Below are 26,119 nucleotides of genomic sequence, written 5' to 3'. Positions count from 1 at the left end.
CCCCATTTCCCTTCCCCCCCACCCCTCATCTTGTTTTACCCCTTCTCTATCCAATTTCAAATAACCAAATACAAATATATCCAACATATCAGATAACAAAGTAAGATACTGTAACAATATGAGATAATCAAGGGATAGCAAAAGAGATGAGAGATAACATAGTACATTAAGGACAACAGTCACTCATTATATGGCTTTTGTTTAGAGAGGTCATTATTATAAAACAAAAACAAGCTCATCTCTTTCCTTTCTCATAAGACTATAGAACAAAACCTGGTGTGGTAGCTTATTCCTGTAACCGTAGCTTCTCAAGAGGGCAAGATCTGAGGATCATAATTCAAAGCCAACCTTGAGGAGAAAAAAAGCTCAGAGACAGTGTACAGGTCATGAGTTCAAGTCCCTGTATCAAGACCAAAAATTTTACTTTTTTTTCAAGCTTTTGGTATCTATAGATTTTGCCTTCCCCCAAATCCATTGACTCATGGAGAGTTTTAATTCTGTGGTGACACTGAAAGCCATATTTAGTTAAGAGTGAGTGATTGGTAGGTTACTACTGAGTTAGAGACTCAGAAACAGTACCTACCTTTTCCCACGACAACCCAACCATCACAACTCATTTTAGAGGAGCTCACCCTAGACTTACAAGGCTCTCGAAGCTGCCCTCCTAGGTTCTCTGGATTTTACTCTTCCTTGAAAGAAGCTGACCTCATGGTAGCAAGAGGTCCCACGTCACTCATCTTCAATTCCAATCTCTAAGGCATGATCTCTGCTAGCCTTCTGTAGTCTCAGTTACTCAGAAGCACCTTTTACAATCTAATCTGTGCTCAAGATACCCATTTCGACTCAGATAACAGTATGAATTGGTGAATGAAGAAGCTAATTATAAAGATTTCTCAAATATCAAAGGCCAAAGGACCAACCCAGAATTATCCCTGAGGAATTTTGGCCCCACACTTCAGAAAGACTCCAGATTATGTCATGGTTAGAAACTGGACTGAAGAATATCAGCCCCATCAGAGATAAATTTGCCACATGTCATTGTGGGAATCAGTTGTTAATGACAAAGCCTGTTGGCCCTTTTTAGAGTGTGTATGGGGGGGGATGAATATTTAGGGTAAAGCTCAGCTCCAAGGCTAAGGAAGAGTTTTAGAAGGTGAACACTTCCTAGGTCCTGTAGATGAAATGAGCTTTCCAGTAATGATGGTATTGCTTATTTATTCATTTACTAATGTTTGTGTTTATTACTAAGTTCAGGGCCTCACATTCTCAGTTGGCTTTTTTCAATCAGGATGGCAACAGATCAAAAATTATAATTACATTTCAGGCTTGTTTTTAAAATAGTTAAATGGAAGTAAGAGTCATAGATTTTCCTTTTTTTTTTCTAGTCCTAGGGATTGAACTCACGGCCTGGGCATTGTCTCTGAGTTTCTTTTCTTCAAGGCTAGCACTCTGCCACTTGTGCCATAGCACCACCTCCAGCTTTTTTCTAGTTTATGTGGTACTGAGGAATCAAATCCAGGGCTTCATGCATGCAAAGCAAGCACTCTACCACGGAGCCATATTCCCAGCTCTGAGTCATAGATTCTCCTGCCTGAGCTGACTTCAAACCTCCATCCTTTCAGATCTTGGCCTCTGAGTAGCTAGGATAACAGGCGTGAGCCATCCACACCTGGCTAACAGTGGTTTGTGATTAGCTGTTGCTCTGATCTTCTAATACAACTTATAGGGTAGCTGTTGCCTGTCTGTCTCTGCAGAATTCCACAAAATGTCCGGATTATTTCATGCCAGCTTACTCTCATGGACTAAGCATTGAAGGGGCTTGCAGATAGTCTGCTTCCAATGTAATCTGAAGAACGTTTTGGCGGTCAACATCTCTAGGGAAGGGTTTATGTCCTCTTCCTCTTTGCGTACTGAGACACTCACTCCTGAACAATAGGAGTTGATGCTAATGTGCTAGATAAACATAGAGATGTACACAGGGATACCCCATCTGAATTTGTTTTTATGAAGACCTGAAAGAGGGTTGACAGGAACAGCTCATAGGGGGCCAGTTCTGAGTGCTGAATTCTAACAGGAAGGGCTCAAGAGTGCTTACTAATGCAGAATCTTTTGTTTGGGGCTCTAGAATTAAAAGAACTTGAAAACAACATCCGGAAAGCATTGTCATTTGACAACCGAGGTGAGGAACACCGGGCATCATCGTCCACGGATGGCCAGCTGGCAAGCCCTGGCGAGAACGGTGAAGTGCGAGCCGGCCAGGCCAAGCGCTTGGGCCTGGATGAGTTCAACTTCATCAAGGTGTTGGGCAAAGGCAGCTTTGGCAAGGTCTGTAGCATATGTCATAGCACTCCTGGGTTTTTTGTTTTCCTGCCCTGGTATTGCCTACCTGTTCGGTCTAAGATTTGATGAGAGCAGCCTGGTTTCCTTACCTGATCCCTTTCTATTGGGTGTAAATGGGCAGAAGCCCTCAGATAGAAGCTCTGATTCTGCTGTTAAGGAACTGTGAGACTTTTTCTCATTTCTCCTGGGTTGGATTCAGTTTTTCTCCTTTGTCAAATAACTTTGGAAGGTTAGATATATTTCATGTAGCCGGAACTTAACGTTTTCCCACTAAAGGTGTCACGTGCTTCTTTCTCCCTTCAGAAACCGTTGGAAACTGTTACTTCGTTATGAGAACGTTGAACAGGAACTCTAGAGCCTCTGTCCTCAGTGAACTGAAAGATTCAGAGCATTATCTTATCACATAGTCAAGTGTTTCTTTATCCTGGTACTTAGTAAATGTTCTCTTTTTCTTTTATGTGTGATAGGACAATTGAATAATTCTCTTATTCTCTTGACTCAGAGGTCCTCTGCCCTTGGGACAAGTCTCCATTTTCTGCTCTCACTGAGATAAACACATGGTCTGGGTTATGTTTTTCAGTGTGCCGAATAGAACATTACTGGTGATCAGCTACTATTCTGATGACCAGATGAGATGCAGAATTAATCACTCACTGTTTTAGGAAGATAGAGGGACAGAGCTAGGGAGCTGGTCAGCGTTTTATTTCAGATCTCAATGTCCCTTTATTATTTTTAAAGCTGTACCTAGGAGTAGATGGGAATTGCCTTTTATCTCCCAAAGCAAAAGCTTTGCTCTGGGGACCCAACAGAGAGCGAGGAGATGAGGGGTCACCTGCCCTCATGTGTCCCATCTACCCTGAGCTCTTGAAAGCTGCAGCCTGTGTGTCAGAGGGATTAGCTACAGACCTATTCTAGGAGTCTCCACAGGGAAAGCTTGGGAAGTCTTAGAGTCTGGGGCCTTCTTCCACCCAGCTTACCTGGCCCTGTCTCTTTCTGAGGTGTTCCTGACTGGAGCAATCACATACTTGAGAGATATGCTAAGTAAGAAACAAATCCCAAGCTTCTGGCTTAGGGAAAAGCTTGGCTAGTGAGCAATTATAGGTTGATTTCTTTTAAAAGCAAGATTCAAGGAAAATGAGCACTCTCAGAATTTCTACATGGCGTAGGCAGGATGGGACCTTTGATGACTCTGGAGCACTTAGACGGTTTATTGGGGAAAAAAAATCACAGCCGAAGTCGGAGCCAATTTTACAGAACATGTTCTGTATGTGGGTGGTAGAACATCACGAATTCCCTTAGTAGGGGTTTGAGTTCACCTCCTTAGCTTTGACAACGAATACTGGAATATTGCACTTAGCAGTTAGTTTTTTTTTTAAGAGAAAGACTTGTGACTTTTATAGGTAAGTTAGTGCCAAAATATCAAATAATAAGAAAGTCTCCAGAAAGCAGCCTGTAAAACTCCTTCTGCAGAAGGAGTCACATTCCAGCTATAAAAGAAACCTGTTAGGAATGGGAGGTCGTGGCACACACCCAGCTGCTCAGGAGGCTGAGAGCTGAAGTGTGCAGTTTGAAGCCAGTCTGGAGTAGAAAGTTTGTGAGAGACTTTTCTCCAATTAACCAGTGAAACTGAAACTGGAGACCGAGAGCATTGAGCAACAAAGCTAAGGAATAGTGCCCAGGCTCTGATACTCAAGCCCCAATATTGGCACTTTAAAAAAAAAAGAAAAGTAAAAAGAAACTTAAAGGCAAACAAGGGAGATTTAAGTCCACAGATATGCTGCTCAATAGAAACAGGAAACTATAAAACTATATAGCATGTGTTTGCATAACATATACATAAAATATAAAACATACATGTTATATATAGCATAGATAGACAGATAAAATGAATGCAACTGCAACTGTGGGACTGTTCAGAAGGAAATAAGGAGAAGAAAGAAAGGATGAATGCAGATAGATAATATTGAAATACATGATATCTATGACTGTATCTTTTCTGAAAATTAGTTTGGAAATATGCAAAATATTTGACCCTTTAATTATGAGGATTTGCAACTTAAGAATATAATACAAAGGAAAATTTTAAATTATGGACAAAACAGTGCAATTTCTAACAATTAGAGATAGCGAAAGATGCTAATGTGGGGGTTGAGTTAGCACATGAATTGTAGTATGTTTATTTGTGATTGTGTTTCTGCCACCATGATACCTGGTGACCACGTTTCAAAAATGCTAGTAAAATAATAATTTTGTTCAAAAGGATTACATGGTATTGTTCCAGGAATAGTGGTTGCATGCCTGTAATTCCAGATCTAAGGAGGCTAAGGCTGGAGTATTACCCAGTTCATGCCAGCTTGAACTACATAGTTAGACTCCACCTTAAAAATAAATAAACTATAATGTTGGCTACATTTTGTGTATTATCAGTATATATGAGCACATGAATAATTATTTCACAAATGTTTATTGAACTTCTCTACTGTGAGTATTTGTACCAGATATTTAAAAACAAATATTTTGGAGCTAGGGGCATGGCTCAAGTAGTAAAGTGATTGCCTAATAAGCATGAGGCTCTGAGTTCAAATCCCAGAACTGCCAAGGAAATAAGTAAATTGTAATAGCTCTCTTAGGATGACTGGTTTCCTAACTATTTTAAGGTACATTTAAAATGCACGGAAATTAGGGCTGGGAGTTTGGCTTAGTGGTAGAGTGCTTGCCTAGCATGCATGAAGACCCAGGTTCGATTCCTTGGTACCACATACATAGAAAAAAGCTGAAAGTGGTGCTGAGGCTCAAGTGGTAGAGTGCTAAGCCTTGAGAAAGTCCAAGGACAGTGCTCAGGCCCTGAGCCCAAGCCCAGGACTGGCAAAAAAAATGCAAGGAAATTAATTTTTTTATATTTTTTATTGTAATTAATAAAAGGGTTACATGATATTTGCCATATAGAAGGTGCATTAATTCACATACATTGATATCCTTTCACATGTCTTGGTACCGATTACCCTCCCCCCACTCTACCCCATGTCTTGGTTTTTCCCCAAGGAAATTAATTTTTAAAGTGTTTGCTTGCTTTTTTGTACTAGTACTGGGGCTTGAATTCAGGGTCTTATTCTCTGTCTTGGCTTTGTTGCTCAAGGCTGGAGGTCTACCACGTAATCTGTGCCTCCCCTTCCAGCGGGTTTTTTTTTTCTGGTTAGTTTGGAGCTATGAGTATCGTGGACTTTTCTAGTTCTCAGCTCTCAGCCTCCTCGGTAGCTAGGATTGCAGGCATGAGCCATCATGCTGGGCAGGTATTTGGTATTGTTTCCTCTTTGGATTCTATTCAGGCATGAGTTGATGAGGACAATTTTGATTGACTTCAGGTGATGCTGGCAGAACTCAAGGGTAAGGATGAAGTATACGCTGTGAAGGTCTTGAAGAAGGACGTCATCCTTCAGGACGATGATGTGGACTGCACAATGACAGAGAAGAGGATTTTGGCTCTGGCCCGGAAACACCCTTACTTAACTCAACTCTACTGCTGCTTCCAGACCAAGGTATGCTTATAAAGAGCCTAGGAGACCACTGTCTGGGCTTAACACTGGGGCACTGCGATTGGCTGTCACATCAAATACATGCTCTCTTAAAGACTTTGTAAGGAGGAATGGATTTTGCCTTTGAAGAGATCCAGGCATATTTGAACACCATCTTCATTTTTCTATTCAGGGTTGAATCATGCATGGTTGAGAGAGTAGTAGAATTCTTGCAAATAGAACTGCACAAAGCCAATGGCTAAACCCGGTGTTTGCTTATTGAAGATATCATCTTTCCCTACTCTGCTTCTAACTTCTATCACTTGTCAAACCACTTGTTTATTACTTTCAGCTCAATAGAAGAAACGTAAAAGCCATCTGAGTTGCTTCTTACTTGTGCTATGTCACAGGAATGAAAGGATATCAATAGATGTTTAAAATTCCACAGTAAAATCCAAGAATTTTAAAATTTACCATGTAGGCGCCAAAGATCCAGAAGATGGCAGCAAAGAGACAAAGATAATTACAGCTACGCAGCGGAGCTCAGAGCTTGATCGATACAAAGAAATGAACTGCACAGCATGCAGGAAGCTCTCCTTATGTTGTGCGTGTTTCAGAGGGGGTGAGGGGATTTGTAGTGACTTTTGATTTTAAATGGAAAAATGGACTCACTCCACACCACTAAAATTATGCCCACTTGATGCCCTAGTGGTTCCACAGGGAGGCGATTTCTAGCTCCTTGGCATACTCATGCCACCGGATGACTTTAAATCCCAGTCTCCACTGGGTGCCAGTGGTTCATACCTGTAACCCTAACTACTCAGGAGGCTGAGATCTGAAGGTAACATTTCAAAGCCAGCCTAGACAGGAACCTCTGTGAGACTCTTATTCTCCAGTCAACCAGCAAAAAGCCAGAAATAGAGCTGTGGCTCAATTGGTAGAACTCCAGCATTCAGAGACAAAGCTAAAGGATACCTCAGGCCATTGGTTCAAGCCTTATTCCCAGTAGTGGAGTGTATACACACACACACACACACACACACACACACACACACCCCAATCTTTTTCATTCAGAATTTAACAATTACTCATATTTTTCTTTGAGTTATTCTGTATCTGTTTTATGCTTGTTTTTCTTTTCTTTTTTTTCTTTCTTTCTTTTTTTTTTTTTTGTTAGTCATGGGACTTGAACTCAGGGCCTGCGCACTGTCCTTGGACTTTTCTCAAGACTACAGTTCTACCACTTGAGCCACGGCACCACTTCCAGTTTTTTTCTATGTATGTGGTACTGAGGAATCGAACCTGTGTCTTCATGCATGCTAGGCAAGCAATCTACCACTAGGCCAAAACTCCCGGCTCTATGCTTCTTTTCAATGTGACTGTTGCTGTGTCAGGTGCTGGAGGTACACTGGTCAATCAGACCTATCCCTAACCTCAGGGACTTTACCTTTTCTTTGGTGCACTTTTCCAAAGATGGTTTCTTACTAGTCTAATCACTTTATTCTAAGCTGTAAGAATAAAAGGCTCTGTGGCCCGTATTGTGGACACTGCAGTTTTGACTTCCCTTAATCTCAACACATGCTTGTTTATTGAGGAGACCTGCAATGAAGGACTCTCTCTGTTTACCATTTCCCAACTTCTTTTGGTCCCAGGCCCAATTGTCACCCACCCAGAATCGATTCCACATTGAGCCTCATTGATCCAGTGGAATTTTGCCTATCTTCCTGATCGCTTAGGACAAGAAGTATCCCCTGAAAATCCCAAAATCATTCTGGTGATCCTTCAAGGACACTTAGGTTTCTCTATCTGTGAAACCTCTTCAAAGACTATCATGTAGTAAGAATCTTTCCCTTTGCTGAGCAAGAATGGAACTTACTATTGCTAGCTTTTCATGTGTGTTGTGTAATACATACTGGATTAGTGTGAGTATTTGTATGTAAACAAACACAGAATTCAACATGATAGTAGAGACTCAGTGAGAGGTCAGATTTTCTTCTCCACTATATCTCCAATTCTAGGTTCATGTGGAATGCGTTGTGTCCTATGTATCTTTGTCTTATATACCCTGCATTATAGGGCCTCACACCAGTCAGAATCAGAAGCTAGGAAGATTTCTGTTCATGTGGTTTTAACAACTCTTTTAGTCTCCTTCTGTGCACCAGTGAGAAAACTTGGTATAGAAAAGTAAAAGCCTTTTACCCACAGACACTCAAGTTTGGCAGTCAGACCTGGTTCTCATCTGGTCTCTGGGATCCCATTGTTGTGGGATCTTGGCCTTGTATCACTTTTCTACTGTATTGTGCATGAGTACATGTGAGAAGAATCTTATTGTTTCAACTTTCCCTGTCCCCACAATATGCTCGCTCTGTCTGTCTGTCTGTCTGTCTGTTTGTCTGTCTGAAGTAGCTGACTAGGAAGAAGCCATATTGATATCCTTCCTTTGAACACATTGCCAAAGGTCTAATATCATAGAAGTCCAGTCTAATTGGGAGGATCCTGTGTCTAGGCTTCTTCCTAGATGACAGAGCAGTAGCATCCTTTTTTGTTGCTATTGGTTGTGGAACTTGAACTCTGGGCCTGGGATGTTGTCCCTGAGCTCTTCAGCTCAAGGCCACTGCCCTATCCATTGAGCCACAGTGCCATTTCGGGTTTTCTGGTGGGTAATTAGAAGATAAGAGTCACACAGACTTTAGTGGCTGGGCTGGCTTTGAATCTCAATCCTCAGATCTCAGCCTCCTGAGGAGTTAGGAATACAGGCATGAGCCACTGGGCCCGGCTATCAGTAGCAGTCTTTACACATGTGGCTACACAAAGTCAAAGAGCTAAATGCAACGTTTGCTCTTTGAAACACCCACCGCTAGCCAGGTGCTAGCTAGTAATCCTAGCTATTTCAGGAGGCTCAGATCTGAGGATCATGGCTTGAAGCCAACCCAGGCAGAAAGTTCATGAGACACTTATCTCCATTGAATCATCAGAAAAGGAAGAAGTGGTGCAATGGCTCAAGTGGTAGAGTGGTAGCCTTGAACAAAAAGGTCAGAGACAGTACCCAGGCAGAGTTCAAGCCCCAGGAGTGGCACAAAACAAGAAAAGACAAGAAAACCCAACAGGTATTGGCATATCATTCTACTGTTCCTAGCTATCACTAGTCAAATTACTTGATGTTATTTTTAGCTCAAAAGAAAAAGAGTGAAGATTATTCTAATCACTTCTTACTCAAGTGACATCATAGGAAGGAAGGATGTAATCAGATGCTTAAAATCTGATAGATCTTGGAAAGTCACAGTTGAAGATCAGCTTAAATGAGTGAGAAAGGACAATGAGTATCTTCCACATCAGTACTGTTTCTCTAAGCACTGTAGATGTTAATGTCATGGTTCCTCATTGTGACAGTTTCCTCAATGATGTTGAATGACCAGCCTGGATTTCATTTGTGGAAGAATAATAGTCAAAGTGACATGGTTTGAAGGTAGTAGATGAGAACACATTTGTCCACATCTTCCATGCTACCAGCTCTCAGTAGCATGAGATATAATTTACTAGCACTAGAGGACCTTATCTTACTAATAGAAGAAAACTTACGAAGAAAAATCTTCTACACCCCCAACTTGACTTTTAAAAATGGTGACTTCTTCTAATCAATAATCATGGTTTCAAGGAATAACTATGAGCTTAGCATAGGTGGCTCATACCTCCTGTATTCCCACCTAACTACTCAGGAGACCGAGATGTGAGGATTTAGGTTCAAAGTCTGCCTGGGCAGAAAAGTCCATGAAATTCTTATCTCCAATCAACTAACAAAAAGCCAGAAGTGGAGGTGTGGCTCTCAGCCCTGATCAGAAAAAGATAATCAAGGGCAGAAGCCCTAAGTTCAACCTCTGGTACAGACAGACAGACAGACAGACAGACAGACACACACACACACACACACACACACACACACACACACACACACACACACGAAGGCAGGGGGTGGGGAATAACTATTTTTTACTTGACTGAGGTAGGTAGATGCTGAGAGTGGAGTTATCAGTAGAAAAGAAGAATCTAAATGTCACTTAGGATACTGAGAGATTATACTTACGGGTAGCAAATGGGTAGTCTTGTTTTGGGTAGAGCTGCATAAACAGGTCCTTTTTAGAGTCTAGTTGAGGAAATGTGCTGAAGCCAGGTTGAAGGGAAGAGAAGGCTTGGAAAGGATTGGAGGTAGGAAAGAGAGCTAGATTCCCTTTGTTGTTTTGCCAAAAATTTTCTGAAAAAGAGAAGCATTCTTTAGTTACCATAAACTTGGTGTTGCCTAAGTCTCTAAGGCATGATTCAGGACCATAAAGACCTGACTGCAATCCTGCTGTTTTCTTGACTGCCTACGTAATTATGGCACACCAGGCAGTAGCAATGTAAGTGAGATTTAATGTATTTTTAGGTGAGCTTTAATTGTCAGTGTGTAGGAAGAACTCGCTCTTTTGGAAACATTGCTTGGAGAAATTCCTGGTCGATTAATGAGCTATGTACAGGTTGCCTGGCAGGATTTGGATATGTGTGGAGTGAAGGAATCGTATCTGATTTGGTGACCAGTCTTGAAGCTTTTACAAACCAGCTGGCATCAACCAGAATGGTCTAATGAGTCTGGTTGCTGCTGCCCATCAAAGATCAAGTTGAAATGACAGAGAGCAATTTAGATTTTCGGCCTATCTGCTCTTGGCCATTTGTGTTCTGATCATTTCCATGGGCTCTAGAAAGACAAAAATGACGTGAAATAATTCTAGCTTTCCAGTTCTAGTGAGAAATTCAATTCAATCAAATTCAAATCTCATGTCCGACTCTACTGCTTGGGACACTAGAATAACCTGAGCTAAACAGAGGAATCTTTAAACAAGGCCAGGAACACAAAAAGCATTTGGAAGAGTAGGAAACAAGAGATAGTCAATAAACTTATCCTCAGATCTCATTTTTAAAATATTTTCCCAATACTAGAGCCTCAAACTCCTGCATCCTGCTTCTTACAAGGAAATGATACAAAAGAGAAGAAAAGTAAGGAAAGCAGTTCCTGCCTGTGCAAGATGAGACAGTGATAGATAGAAAGTGAACAGGCAATGCTGGTGGGCCCTTTCTATGGAAATAAGGCACTCACATAGGCATTAAACTCATAAGGCTTGGTCAAGGTCAAAGTTCAATGGAGAAGTAACTGGAGAAATTGCCTAGTGCCAGTTTCCATTGAGTATTGGTAGATTTATTTTTTTCTTTTGTCAGGTACAGGAACTAAAATTTGCAGTCATTTTTAGGTTCTGTGTATTTGTGTTTTAAGAACTCCATTGTAAAACCATCCCCTCTAACTAGATTCCATAAAACCTGTCTTGAATAATTTCACCCATGATTTTTTTTCACTCTTTAAGACTTGTAAGCTCTTCACAGATTTACCCTTCCCCCACCCTCTGGCATTTCCTGCCAGGCCTGGGAAGTCAAACCCTGGAGGGTTTTGCTATGAAGGAAACTCAACTCCTACAGGATCTCCTGGGCCAGCCACTCTCCCTGCCCTGGGGAAAATACAGCATGGAAAATCCTTAAAAAGCAACTGGAGACATTTTTCCAGTGCAGTTCAGTAATCTTTGTGAGTACTAAAGCCTGCTGAGACCAAGTGTTGAAAATATAGGAGAAAAAGTGTAGTGTCATGGAACTCTGATGTTTATTTTGACTTTTAACACTGAAGACCAACAAACCCAAAGGCAAAATAAAACTAAAATGAAAAACGAGACAGCTGGTAGATTTTTCTTTAAAGAGGTGGCTATGAATCTAAAATTGCTGAGGAAGCACCTGAATAAAGCTGAATAAAGTACAGATTGCTTTCCTCCTAGGCCACCCTGTATCTGAGGCAGCAGGACAGACTAGGAATTGGAGGAATTTGGCTGTATTTAGTATAGCCTCATAAGAACAGGCTGGAATAGTCAATACCAGGAGTTGGTTTGTGTATTAGGCCGCCACCAGGAAATCAATATGCTTGCTAATAAAGGATCTTAAATAGAAATAGTCTTGGCAATTTTTAACCAATTCCGAGAAATAACCCATGTAGAGATAACAGGCTTTGTGTTGGCACTTGATTCTCCAAGTCAGGCTTCCTGTAAATCCCAAGAACATTCTCATCCTGACTGATGGTACCACCAATACCATCTCGTCTATTCAGCCAGCTAACATTTCGGTAGGGATTAGTGCAATCGCTGCAGGGTACAATGAGACTTCCTACACGGTCCTGTGTTCAAAGTCAAGCCTGCTCAGCTCTGTTGTTTAGAGAAGGCCTAAGGGATTGAAAATCTGTGGTGGGATGATCTACATGTCCTGGAGTATTCTAGCCCAGGAGAGAAAGATCCCAGATTTCCATAACCTCACACTGTCATAACTGCTCATTCCCTAGTAATGAAACATAAGAGGTTCCTGCCAGTCAGGAAGGAGTATGGCCTTGTAATCTCCATGGTGGTGCTTCTTTTGAGTTCTAGGTGTATAAGGAAGCCTTGTACTTAAACCTGACAACCTTATTTCCAAGTGATAGCCTGGGAGGTAAGCATGGTCTCACCCTTTTTTATTGCTACTTGTTAATTGTGGTAAAATAGACATTACAATGTAGCTCAAGTCTAGAATCTGAAGTCTAGATTCTGAAGTCTGCTCGAGTCTATAGAATTGGAGGCCAGCCTGGACTATAAGCAAGACCCAAACCAAAACTCTCATCTTGACTGCTTTTAAATATACTGTTGTGTATGATTAAATACATGTATACTGTGATATACCCATGCTACCTTCCATCTCATTAGCTTGTAAAAACTGAAAGTCGTATCTTTACACAGTAACTTTGCTTTTTTTCCTCTAATGCTAGTACTGGGACTTGAACTCAAGACCTTGAGTTCTCATTCAGCTTTTTTGTTCATGGCTGGCACTCTGCCAATCGAGCCACACCTCTATTTCTAGCTTTTGACTGATTCATTGGATATAACAGTCTTAAAGAATTGTCTGTCCAATTGGCTAGCTTCAAATCGTGATCCTCAGATCTTAGCCCCCTGAATGGCTGGATTACAGACAGCTGACAAACAGTAGCTTTTCCCTGCCCCAGCCCCTGTAACCAACTATTCTATTGTCTATGATTCTGATTAAGTACTTGATGAAAATGGAGTGATAAGTAGTCATCTTTTTAAATTTGTTCTTTTCTACTTAATATGATTTCATCCAAACTCATCCATACTTTACAATGGGTCTTGATTTCCTTTTTATTGAAAGACAAGCAATGTATACATGTACATCCTTTATTTTTGTCATTAATTCATGGGTTACTCCTATATTTTACCTATTATGAAAAATGCTACTGTGATCTCCTTGAGATCTTGTTGTCAATTCTTTTATCAATGTATCTGGAAGTAGAATTCCTGTATCATATATTTTCTTAACTTTTGGGGGAGCTGCTTTACTGTTTTCAACATTTCCACCAACACTTTATAAAGATTCCAATGTCTTCAGCATTTTGCCAACACTGGCTTTTGTTGTTTTATTAACTATAACCTGATAGATGTTGGGGTGGTATCTCTTAGTAGTTTTGATTGGCATTTCCTTAATGACTTACTAGTGACTACTATTTCCAAATTGAGAAGTCTGAGATCTAGCCAAGTCTGACAACATGTGTGTAATAGAACATGTATTGGAATTAAAGTTTCCCAACACTGTCAACACTACTATGTTATTCTGCTTCCAGCCTCCTTCCTCCTCTCCAAATTCTCTACTTCAGATATCTTTACCACAAATCCCTTTTGCCATCTCCCCATTTAGGGTTATATACAGAGAAAAGGTCAGAGGATGACAACTCTATTTACATGGATGTGGGGAGACTAAAGTTAAACACACACACACACACACACACACACACACACACACACACACACACACAAACCAGTGCCCCTTAAGCTGTTTAGAATAGTAGCAACCTCTCAGCCTCTCTCTAGAAACATTTCTATCTTCTGAATACATAAGACAAAAGACAGGAGAAAGAGGACAAGAACATAGAAAAGACACCCCAAATGGGCTAAAGTGGGCCACCCCTTACACTTGTCCATTTAGCCAAGATTGTTTGAACTATATAGGCCATGTCATGAGTTGCCGTGCCCCCTGCTGTAGGACTTGGTGGTGAAGAAAGAAGAGATGTGTTCTACTTCATGGACTGTGTTCATTGCCCCACAGTGTAAGAGCACTGAGCTCTTACTAGTGCCTAAACCCAGTGCTTTGCTCACCTTTAGAAACTATTGGCTTATCTTTTTTTCTTTATTAACGTTGATTTTTACATCATATTTTAAATGACAGGTTTAACAAACGTCTGTTCAAGAAGGGAATCTCTATTTACAATCACTGGGACTTAGTATTTAGAACTTAATCAAAATTAGGCAAAGAGTTTGTATGTCATAGAAACATTAATTTTAGAAAATAAAACATTATGTCTATAGACTCATAGGTTTTTATATCTATATAGTTATGTTTATATTTTCATTACCATGTCCATAGCATTGGGTATGCAGATATTGAATCCTTGCTCTTATACTCTTTGGATTTAATAGCCAAATATTAAGGATATGTTCCTTAGGTCTTAACTTGTCTCACTCAACATGATTCGCTCTAGATTCATCCACTTCCTTGCGAGTGCCATTATTTTATCTTGTCCGTTGGCTATATAGAATTCCCTTGTGTATATATACCACATTTTCTGTATCCATTCATCTGCAGTAGGGCATCTGGATTCTTTCCATCACCTGGCTATTGTGAATAATGCAGAGATGAACATAGCTGAGCAGGTGTCCTTATCATATCTTGGGTCATGATGTTTAGGATAGATGCCCAGAAGTGGTATGGCGGAATTGTAAGGAAGGTCTATTTTCAGTTCTTTAAGAAACCTCCACACTGCTTTCCAGAGTGGCTGAACTAGTCTACATTCCCACCAGCAGTGTAGTAGGGTTCCTTTTCCTACATAACCCCTCCAGCAACTGTCATTGTCTGAGTTCAAAATCTTGGCCATTCTTGTTGGGGTAAGGTGGTATCTTAGGGTTGTTTTTATTTGCATTTCCCTTGTGACCATAGATGATGAACATTTTCTCATATGCTTTTCTGCCATTTAATCTCTTCTTCTGATAGGTCTCTCTTTAGTTCCCTTGCCCATTTAGTGAATGGTTTGTTGGGTTTGGGGAGGATTAATTTCTTGAGTTCCCTGTAGATACTGGATATTAAGCATTTGTCAGATGTATTATTGGTGAATATCTTTTCCCAGTTGGTTGGCTGTCTCTACTTTTGCAACTATGTTTTTATCTGTATGGAAACTTTTTATTTTTAGGTAGTCCCATTTATTGAGTCTCTCTCCTATCTGTTGTGACCCTGGAATTCTGTTCAGGAATCTTTTGCCTGTGCCTATGAGTTCCAGTGTCTCTCCTACTTTATCATGTAGCAGTTTCACAGTTTCCGGTCTGATGTTGAAGTCTTTGATCCACTTTGAGTTAATGCTTGTGCATGGCGAAAGGCTAGGGTCAATTTTTAGTTTTCTGCATGTGGCTGCCCAGTTTTGCCAGCACCAATAATTGAATAGACTGTGTTTGTTCCACTGTATATATTTGGCTCCTTTGTCAAATACAAATTGCCTATAGGTATGTGGATCTATTTCTGGGTCTTCTATTCTGTTCCACTGATCTGGCCTGTTTTTGTGCCAATACCAAGCAGTTTTTGTTATTATGGCTCTATAGTAGAGTTTGAAGTCTGGTATTGTAATACCTCCAGCATTGCTCTTTTTGCCTAGAATTGTTTTGGCTATTCTAGGTCTTTTCTTGTTCCATATGAATCTTTGAATTATATCTTCTAGTTCAGTAAAGAATGTCTTTGGGATTTTGATGGGGATTGCATTGAATTTGTATATCAACTTTGGCAGTATAGCCATTTTCACTATGTTGGTTCTCCCTAGCCATGAGCATGGGATGTCTTTCCATTTCCTAGTGTCCTCTTTAATTCCTTTACATCTTTGGTTAAGTATATTCCTAAGTATTTTATTCTTTTAGGGGTATTGCGAATGGGATCATTTTAAGAAAAAAATGTTTAATGACATACTTGGGGTTTGAAAGCAGGGCTTGGGCTTTTCTGTCTAATGCCCATGTTCTACCACTTGAGCCACAGCTCTACTTCTGGTTTTCTCATTGTTATTTGGCCTCCTGAGTAGCTAGGATTACAAGTGTGAGCCACCAGCACCTAGCTAATATGAGAATTTTATGTGCTGGTACTAGGGCTTGAACTTAAAACCTCACACTCTTCTCTTTTTTTTGTTCAAGATTGGTACCCTGCTACTTGGGTCATGCTTCTACTTTGGAATTTTTGCTGGTTAATTGCTGATAAAAGTCTCCTGGACTTTTCTGCCCAGGTTGGTTTTGATCTCAGATCTCAACCTCCTGAACAGCTAGAATTATAGGTGGAAGCCCTAAGTGCATAGACTAAAAGTAGGTTTCATTATCACCAAGAACATGAGTTCTTTGTAGGAAGTTTGTAAAACTCATGGAAACAAAGAAAAGACAACTTAAAATGATAGTGATGAACATTTGGGAGTGTTCACATGCATGTTTATAAATTTGTATTGTGCTCTCTAACATGTGTCTCCAGTTTCATATTGTTATTCACCTTTGCACTATCAGTAACCAAACTATCTCTAGGGTTCTACAATACCCAGGAACCTTTTGTAGAGAAATTCTACATTTGAGAATTAGAAGAGGTGACCACGTGCTTAGCTTCCTGGAAGCTGAGGTTTGCAACAAGTGAACCCACAATGCCCTGCCCACCTGTGATCAGTCTCTCTCTGAAAGAACAGAGTTTCTGGAACATTCACTTGAATACCATTTATAGATCATCTACTGGACAGTGACATAAACCAAGAATTCAATTAAACCTTTGATATTGTGTGCGACTGGGTATGTTTTTATCATTCATCATCCTAAACGATTAATTTTTTCTGCTACTATTTTCCAAATTAGGTTTTATGGAAGTTCCATACTTGCTGCTATGTGCATCACACATGTGTGTGTAATGTATATATGTACATACTCATACTTGCTCATATTTGTTGTGTGTTTACCTACTTTCAAAATGTTAGTAACTGTCATTTGAAGTAGTACTGCATGGGTTATGGCAGGAGAGCCTCTTCTTTCTACACCCAATAGAGCAACCCTTTTACCTGCTCCATGTGTTAATTTTCCAAGCTACTAATATTTGGTGAAAGGTTTTCCCTTTGCAAAAACATATAAAGCCCCTACATGTTCCAGTGAGAGACTAGAGGGAATCTTGATGACTTTTATCTGCCATATGTATTCTGATATGCACGTGGAGACAACAGTGTCTCAAGATTTCTGTGATAGATCCATTGTTAAATGAGCATGGTTAAAACATTGGCTCACTATAATAGAGTAAGACTGGGATAAAGGCAGATGTGATAAAGAAGTCTAGTCTTATTGAGTGACAAGCCTTGCACAGGGTAATTTCTTAAATCTTATATAGGGTACTTCCAGGTGTACATGTGTTGGTAGTTCTTTAGGCAGATAGAAACTGGAAACTGGGGAGACTTAGCCATGTAGGGGAGCCTTGGTCAGGAATATACAGAGGCAAATGGTGCAGCTGAGATTCAGATCAGTAGTCCTTATCCTCAGAAGGGAGTTGTAGGGCAGGATGGATGAGAGATGAGCTCCATCAGGTTGTTGTAGGTAGTGGGGAGTTACTGTGGGGAGGGAAGAGTTTGCAGGAAAGGCCCTCTAATGCTATGTAGCGTGCTGACACTGAAAAGCTGTCAAACACAACTTGGCGAAGATTCTGGCAGATCTGTATAGTGTGGATTAAAGGAAAGAATGAAAAGTAGAGTCACTGGGTGAGGAGCTGAATCAATAACCAATGACTCCATGGGCCATTTGATTTCCTCTGTGCATGTAGCAAGGCTGGCCTGCTTCTGAGGAAATCATGGTAATCCATCTAGTGCTCTAGAAAATGCCAACTATGGCCCTGAATGACTAGGAATGAGAGTACAGATTGCTGCCAGTTGTGGTAAGCGATCTCCACACTTCTAAGGTGTCATTTCCCACAATTCAGTGGGCACATAATGATCTGGTCTGAATAAAAAGTTTCATCTTGAAATCTAAAACCAGAGTTCCCAATTATCTAACTCACTTACCAAACAAAGCTAGTTTCCTTATGACTGACGTCAGACCTCCCAATCTTTCCCCAACACCCACCGTCTATTGGATTTCAGGATTTACCTTTCTTTTTTAGCGTGTCTATTTTTAGATGCATATTGAATTTTGATAGTGGCCTGATGTTTTCCACAGGGAAAGTCACGTGGGATGTTTTGTAGAGAAACTCCTACCTCGTCTATTGAAATTTCTGGGCTGCAGCAGTGGACTTCCCTCACATAATCTGAACTATTTGTTCCAGTGGTCTCTGATCCTTCAGATAACCCCAGTGGCCCTTACCACTCTGACTTTGAAGATCCTGCCAGCTGGTGGTGCAGCCCATTGGGCTATGTGAGTTCATGAGTACCCTGTTGATTCAGAGGGAACCTATTATGCAGTAAAATGGGCACTCATGTCTGCCCTATGCACTTCTTTAGGCTTTGGTTTCCTCATTCATAATCGAACATGGTGAGAACCTAAAGAGAGTTGAGTCTTTATGACCCATAAGATCCTCCAGAATCTGATTTTTTTAAATGCAACTCACTGAGGAACATACATGAGACTACTACTGATCCATGAACGAGTTTAAGAAAATTATAATAAGCTCAGTGAACAGGATTTCTTTTTACTGTTCTGTTTTCAAAGCTCAACTTGATAAATGTTCCTACTTCGATTCAGTGTATATGTTTACAAGACTGCCAGTCTGAACTCAAACACACTTCTAGTGACTAATGATTCTACATCACTAAGGGCAATTATAATTGTCTCATAAAAGCATAGAAGCTTTTAGCATACAGTGGGAACAGCAAATTTGGCTTCTGTTAACAGCTATTTAAAATCTTTTTTTGTTGTTTGATACACTCCACAACCTAACTTAAGAGTTTTGCTGTCTTCTCTTTGATGCATTCAGACTATCTGGCCAACTATTAAAAAGCAGAATTGAGAAACAATTGTTCATAGGGCTTGACCATTGAGCATAACTGTTTCATAAAGAGAATGAGCGATGCATGGATTATACCTGGCTACACAAGAGATTGAGATCTGTGGATCCTGACTCAAAGGCCCACCAGACAGAAAAATCCATAAGTCCTTTATGAACTGAAAGTGTGGCTCAATGATAGAATATCAACCTTTTGCAAACCAAAGCCAAGTAAGAACACAAGGCCCTGAGTTCAAGCCCTAGTATACCACAAAAAATTTTTAAAAGATGAAATATGTCCTACTTTGGCTCAAATCTATAACCTCTCTAGTTATCTCACAAGTGTATGATTAGTGAGAAATGGCTGAGAGATGCTCCTTCCCAGAAGAAGTTTGTTAATGATAAAATCTATTTGTAAATGTGCTTAAGACAAGAGCTACATCTTTGATTGTATGTCCCCAGGAGTTAGGGTCATCTTTCTGACCATTCAACCCATAGTTTGAACTGAAGCAAGCCCAAACAAGTCACTATGCCAGAAACTCTCATGGCTTCTCTGAATACTTTTGTTCATCCACAAGATTCCAGTGAATTCTCGGGGGCTGTCTTCCTCTTGTCACTGAGGGAAGTCACAGATCGGAACTGGCTCCTCACAATGTGAGAAGTGATAATGTTATGGTTTGAATTTGGAATGACCCCCAAAAGCTCTGACATTGAAGGCTTGGACTTAAATATAACTATATTTAAAAATTGAGGCTCTGAAAAATTGATTAGGTCCTAGGGTTCTGACGTTAACACTGGATCAATCCATTGCTGATTCATAATTTGACTGGCTAGAAATTTAGGAAGAGGAACCTAGATGAAATAATGTGTCCTTGGAGACATGCGTTTGAGGGCCATGTCTTGTCCCTGATACCTTGCTCTCATTTTTTTCTTCGTTCTTCTTCCTTTCTCCCCATTTTCTCTTTCCCCATCTACCCTGAGGTGATTCTCTTTGATCTGCCACATGTTCCCTGCCTTTATCAAAGGCCCAGAAGCAATGGAGTCCAACAACCATGGGATGAAACCATGAACCAAAATGAAATCTTTTCCTCTTTTAAATTAATTTGTCTCAGGCATTCTTGACACTGATAGAAAATGAACCAGCTCAATGATTACTAGTTCTAGTTCAAAACATTGTGGATAAATTGTCACCTGGTAGTTTGTCTTTGGAGACTGTTGATGTGCCCTAAGAGAGAGTCATCTAGATGGACTAGGCATTGCCTTCTATGTACGGTGAACAACAGCAATATAACCAATAATATAGAGTACTACTTTTGTGTCAGAGTCGATTTCAATCATTTTACATGTATTAACTCATTTAATCTTTAAATCAACCCCATGAAGTAGGACTATTTTTCCAGAGAGGTCGTAAGACTAGACGTACTAGAGTTCAAACTCAAATCCAGTTAGTTGGTTTCCAGAAGGTTTGTTTTGTCTGAATGCCTAGAACAGGTTTGATGAACACTTGCCCAAATACCAAGAGACCATGGTATAACTAAAATGCAGCTGATTGATAGTGGAATAGCCAAACTATATATCTATGTGCCCACAGTACTTTAGGATAACTCTAGAGGGCATTTTAGGCAATTCAAGTTATACCAGGAAAGCCTGAGAAGGCAAAGCAGACACTCAACTTCCTGTTATGAGGACAGTTTTAGGAAGAGACAATAGGAAGTTGAAACATCCATTTTTTTGAACCCATTATAGCATTAAAAAACAAAACAAGACATGATACCCCAGGGAGAATGACAGGATGGACTACAGGCCAAAAAAAAAAAAAAACAAGGCATTTTTAGCTTCATGAGTGTGGCAGGAGATACATACAAATTAAGTCAATTCAACATTCAGTTTAGATTCATCAACAGCATGTGTACTTCATTTTCTTGGGAATGCTGATATATATAAGGTTGCCAAGGAGCTAAGCTTATTACCTGGTTTTTGAGCTCAGAGTTGAGCCTGTTGGCTGGATTCGAAGCTCTCAGGCTAGTGGTCTTCCCTGGTCCTCCAAAACAGATGTGGCAGGTTCAATCCAGTAAGAGTCTAAAGATCAGCATGGATGGAGAAAATGATTCTTTATTCTCAGCGATTCTAACACCACTTGACCCACTCATGATATATTTTGTATTGTGTTCCAGACACTAGCTTAGATTTTTTGTCTATCACACTCTAGTTTACAAAGATTTCCCAGATCCACCAATTTTCACTCTAAAAACATGACATTATGACCCAAATGAAACCCTTTGATATTAGTGTTTAAATACTTATACTCTCTAATTTACCCAGTTTTATTCCTGTAAAGGAGTTTATTAGGATCCTGGCCAGTACTTTTTGATGTACATATTTTGAAGATGAACTTCCAAGAAATTCAACTAGGTTCCACTGGAAGAAACGTTGAAAATAAAATCTGACCTATAAAACAACAAGAAAAATAAAAACAAAGAAATATAGGTGTAAATTGCTCACCTTACCAAAGTAACCGCTATTATAGAACATTTACAAAAGAATATCCTAGAAAACATTGGCTTTCAAGATTCACTCTGATGCCGGGCTCAGTGGCTCATGTCTGTAATCCTAGCTACTCAGGAGGCTGAGATCTGAGGATCAAGTTTTAAAGCCAGCCCAGGCACAAAAGGACCTGAGACTCTTATCTCCATCTAACCTCCAGAAAATGGGAAGTGGGGGTTGGCTCAAGGATAGGGTGGTAGCCTTGAGCTGAAGAGCTCAGAGACAACGCCTAGGCCGAGCTCAAGCCCCATAACGCACACACACACAGATGGCCAGATGATGTGGTTGTCTTGTATAGAAGTGTTTCACAATATATTAAACAGTGACAAAGATGCACACACACACACACACACACTCTCTCTCTCTCTCTCTCTCTCTCTCTCTCTCTCTCTCTCTTCTTATAATTCTTGTTCATCTGGTCTACCTCAGGATATAAGGCTAACACAGGTGAAATATTGTTCTGTGTGAAAATGAGCAGTGTAGAAATGATCTTAAAAAATCAGAAAGAAGCTGGGTGTGGTGGCTTATGCCTGTAATCCTAGATACGGTAATCCATGAGACTCTTTTTTTTTTTTAATTTTATTTTATTGTCAGGGTGATGTACAGAAGGGTTATAGTTGCATATGTGAGGTAATGAATACATTTCTTGTGGAACATGGTTATCCCTTTCCCCATTTTTCTCTCATTTTCCCTGCATTTTAAAAAATATTATTTTATTTTATTTAATTTTTTATTGTCGAGGGAAGGTATAGAGGGGTTAGTTACGTTCGCCAGGCAGTAGGTCCTCATTTTCCTCCCCCCACCCCCTCCCAATCATCTTTTTCCCCCTTCCCTTTCCTATTTCAGATAAATAAATGTATATACAATATACCAGGTAACAAAGTCAGATACAGTAACAATATGAGATTACCCAAAGGGCAAAAAAAGAGAAGAGAAATAACATAGTACATTAAGAACAACAATCACACTAGATAAAGCTCTTGTTTCCATATCCTTTCATTTAGTCTCATCCTATATGACCTTATATACCTAGGTTTTGAGCTATTGTAATCCTCTGCTAGGAGAGTTGGGAAGTAGGGCTGTGGCTCAAGGGGTAGGGCTGTAGCCTTGAGCTGAAGAGCTCAGGGATAGTGCCCATCCCCAGAGTTCAAGCCCCATGACCCACACAAAGGAAGGAAGGAAGGAAGGAAGGAAGGAAGGAAGGAAGGAAGGAAGGAAGGAAGGAAGAAAGAAAGAAAGAAAGAAAGAAAGAAAGAAAGAAAGATGAATGGGCTGCAATGATTTTCTCCTACAAGTTGGAGAAAACTAAAGTAAAAGCAATGACGTACTTTTGAAGGGCTTGATCACAGGAGAACCTTCAGTTACCTTTACCCTTCAGGAGCAGTGTTGAGGCATTAGATAAAAAAAAAGATCAGCTCAGCTGGGTCTTGTCATTGTGTGGAAAGGAACAGAACCATGTAGGAGACATATTTGGATGTTTATGTAGGTCAGATCCTCCCATCCAGCTGCCTGACCTAGAGTTAAGCCATGCTGCTCTAAAACCACATGAGTCTGGGAAAAACATAATCATCAGCCCATCACTATGGGAACCTGAGACAGCATGCACAGTAGGCACTGGGTAAACACAGGAAACAAACCAGGGCCTTCCACACACTCAAAATAACAGGTAGCTGCTTCCAGCTCAAAGATTGGGAGTTCTGTGTATCTGGAACCCAAGAAGGATGAATTCTGTTTAGCTTTTTGAGCTAAGTGTTCATCCATCTATGTAGAGGACACTAAGTGTATCTTCAGATATTCCTCACCTGGGAAATGGTATTGAAAGTGCACAGGCTCACACACATCAGCATTCTAGTTGATAGAAACAGGTAGGTATGTATGCAGGGGAGGACACAGAGCTATGTGGGGAAAAAAAACTATGCAAGTTATTCAAAGACTATTGTGAAAAATGTGAAACTTAAAAATCCCAATTCCATAAAAAAGGAATATTTATATGTCATGGCTCAGAAAGTAGGAGTATATTTTAGCACAAAAGGAAAAAGAGAACAAGAATATGAAAGTTTGTTCAAAACGAACATTCTCATCTTAACATTTTGACTGATGTGCTCTCAAAAAAATTTCAATGAAATCTGAGCTTAAGGACAAGGTGTGCCTGTGATTAAGTTGTCATGAAGTCTGATTTTCTTTTTTTCTTTGGCAGTGAGGACTTTCTCAGGAACTGGAAGTGTGGTACTGGTTACATGGTTGATGTTGGGAGATGGAAAGCAGTTCCTCCCAAGATGAGGCTGAAGTTGGGCTACAGAAGAAGGGTTCACTTTCAACCTGCCCTGGGCCTCCCTCTTCATGAATGAGATTTTTTTCCCCAGTCATGTTACTTGAACTCAGGACTTGGACACTGCCCTAGAGGTTTTTTTTTTTTTTCTTTTTCTTTTTCTTTTTTTTTTGCCAGTCTTGGGCTTGAGCTCAGGGCCTGAGCACTGTCCTTGGGTTTTCTCAAGGCTAGAGCTCTACCACTTGAGCCTCAGTACCACTTCCGGCTTTTCTTTGTATGTGGTACTGAGGAATCAAACCCGGGTCTTCGTGCATGCTAGGCAAGCACTCTACCAGTAGGTCAAACCCCCCCCCCCCGCCTTTTTTTTTTAAACTCAAGGTTAGAATAACCTAGCCCAGCCTCACTCAGCACAAAGCCCTGAGTAGAAGAGAAATCTTTTCTAGTTGGCACAGCTATGGGTGTTTCTCAATGTTCTATTAAGCTTTATTTTAAATTAAAGATCTCATCCAAATTTGGCTGTTTGTACTATGGAAGCCATAGGCTTCTTCAAATTTTCACCTATAAATTAGATAATAAATGAAATGGACATTGTATGTGCATGTGTTTGTGCATGCTGGTATTGGGGCTTAAACTCGGGACCTTTGGCCTTTTCCTTTATCTTTTTCCACTTTTTCTACTGGTAGAGCTCATGCTCTACCACCTGAGCTACAACTCCACTTCTAGCGTTTTGGTGGTTAATCAAAGATAAGAGTTTTGCAATTTTATTTTATTATTTTTGGGAGGATGACCCCACTTGAACTCAGGGCCTGAGCTCTGTTTCTAAGCTATTTTTGTTCAAGGCTACCACTTTGAGCCATAGCACCACTTTTAATTTTCTGGTGGTTAATTGGAGATTAAAAAAAAAGTCTGATGCCTGGGCTGGTTTCCAACTGTATTCCTCAGATCTCAGCCACCTGAATAGCTATGATTTCAGGCTTGAGCCACCAGCGCTCTGCAGGTTTTATTTGTGTGGGCTGGCTTTCAGCCTCCACAATAAGCTAGGAATATAGACATGAACTACTGGCACCCAGAAGATGTAGCCAAGCTGTTCTCAAACTCATGTCTTGTTAATTACTACTGTGCACCATTGTGGCTGACTAAAGAGATTTTTAATGTAGTTATATATATACACATATATATATATATATGTTCCTTCCAGAATTTAACATATGCTCTGTGGGAACTTATCTTTCACTGTGCCACTCCCTCCTCCTGTCTCTGCCCCTAGTTGAAAATAATTGCTTTCCTTTCTGACATCACAGCAGCTAATATTTTTAGATGACTTTTTCTAAGCCAGTAATGGCAATGGAGATTTTTATAGTACTATGTCATTTTTTTTCCAGTCCTGGAGCTTGAACTCAGGACCAGGGCATTGTCCTTGGGTTTTCTCAAGGCCAGTGTTCTACCACAGCGCCACTTCTGGCGTTTTCTGTATATATGGTTCTGAGGAATGAAACCCAGGGCTTCATGAATGCCAGGCAAGCACTCTACCACTAGGCCAACCCCTGTGTCTGTCATTTTCGTGACTCTCTATGCATACATCAGTTAATCCATGAGATAGCTGTAGGAGACACAGGGAGGCGGCAAGCTTCCGTCATTATCATGAAGCCCACTGAGTAGAACCAGGAGTTAAAATGAGGTGGTCTCTCTTTCCCATTTTCTAGTGCTTACAGTTCCACTGTGCTAGCCCAGATGATACACTGACAACTTTGAGGTGTGATTCAATCCCTTCTATTCCTCTGACAGATTTAATCCTCATTGTATATTTACACTTGCCTGGGAATTCTTTCTGCCATAGGTGGACAGCAGAGAGAGTCATGAAAGTGGTTTGGCAATGGAACCAATGAAGGTCCTATTTATTAGTCTTGCCCTTTCCTATGGCCCCCAATGCCATGATAAGTGGGTCCTGCAAGGGTTGAGGCAGCACAGGGCTGAGAATGCCTGAGCAAGCTGTTTCCTGTGCAGCCAATTGCTCAAACAGTATGGAAACCAGTGTGTCCTATGCTGGGTTTTTGTGGGAAAGCTTTGCATACAATGCTGGCTGACTTCTAAGCCTTAAAGTAAACAGCTACATCATCCTATTGAGAGTCAGGAAAAGGAAACTGCAAGAAAATACCAAACTCATGTAACTTCTTTTTTCAAATAGAAGTGAAGGAAATGATGTTTAGGGGGATTTGCCGGGGTCCTCATAATAGAAGGTTCAGCAAATAATGATCCCCTTCTTAAGCTGTGTATTTGAGGTTTTCCCACACAGTACATTCTCCTAAATGCTCTTGCTATGATGTAAGGAGGGAAA

At 40.4% G+C, this 26,119-nt stretch overlaps 1 protein-coding gene across 2 annotated transcripts in view; it reads left to right on the top strand.

The window, feature by feature from the left end:
• The window catches only part of Prkce (protein kinase C epsilon), a 479,841-nt gene that overhangs the window by 316,745 nt on the left and 136,977 nt on the right, over window positions 1–26,119 (top strand). For both annotated transcript variants that reach the window (XM_090337014.1, XM_090337015.1), the window contains exons 9-10: window positions 2,126–2,325; window positions 5,703–5,876. In XM_090337014.1, the coding sequence (XP_090193140.1) occupies window positions 2,126–2,325; window positions 5,703–5,876 (374 nt within the window). The remainder of the gene's footprint in view (window positions 1–2,125; window positions 2,326–5,702; window positions 5,877–26,119) is intronic.

Source organism: Megascapheus bottae, chromosome 7 (genome assembly GCF_031878675.1).
Source record: "Megascapheus bottae isolate mThoBot1 chromosome 7, mThoBot2.hap1, whole genome shotgun sequence".
Lineage (NCBI taxonomy): Eukaryota > Metazoa > Chordata > Mammalia > Rodentia > Geomyidae > Megascapheus > Megascapheus bottae.
The sequence above is the reverse complement of the archived record's forward strand: the minus strand, read 5'-3'. Positions and strand labels throughout refer to the sequence as shown.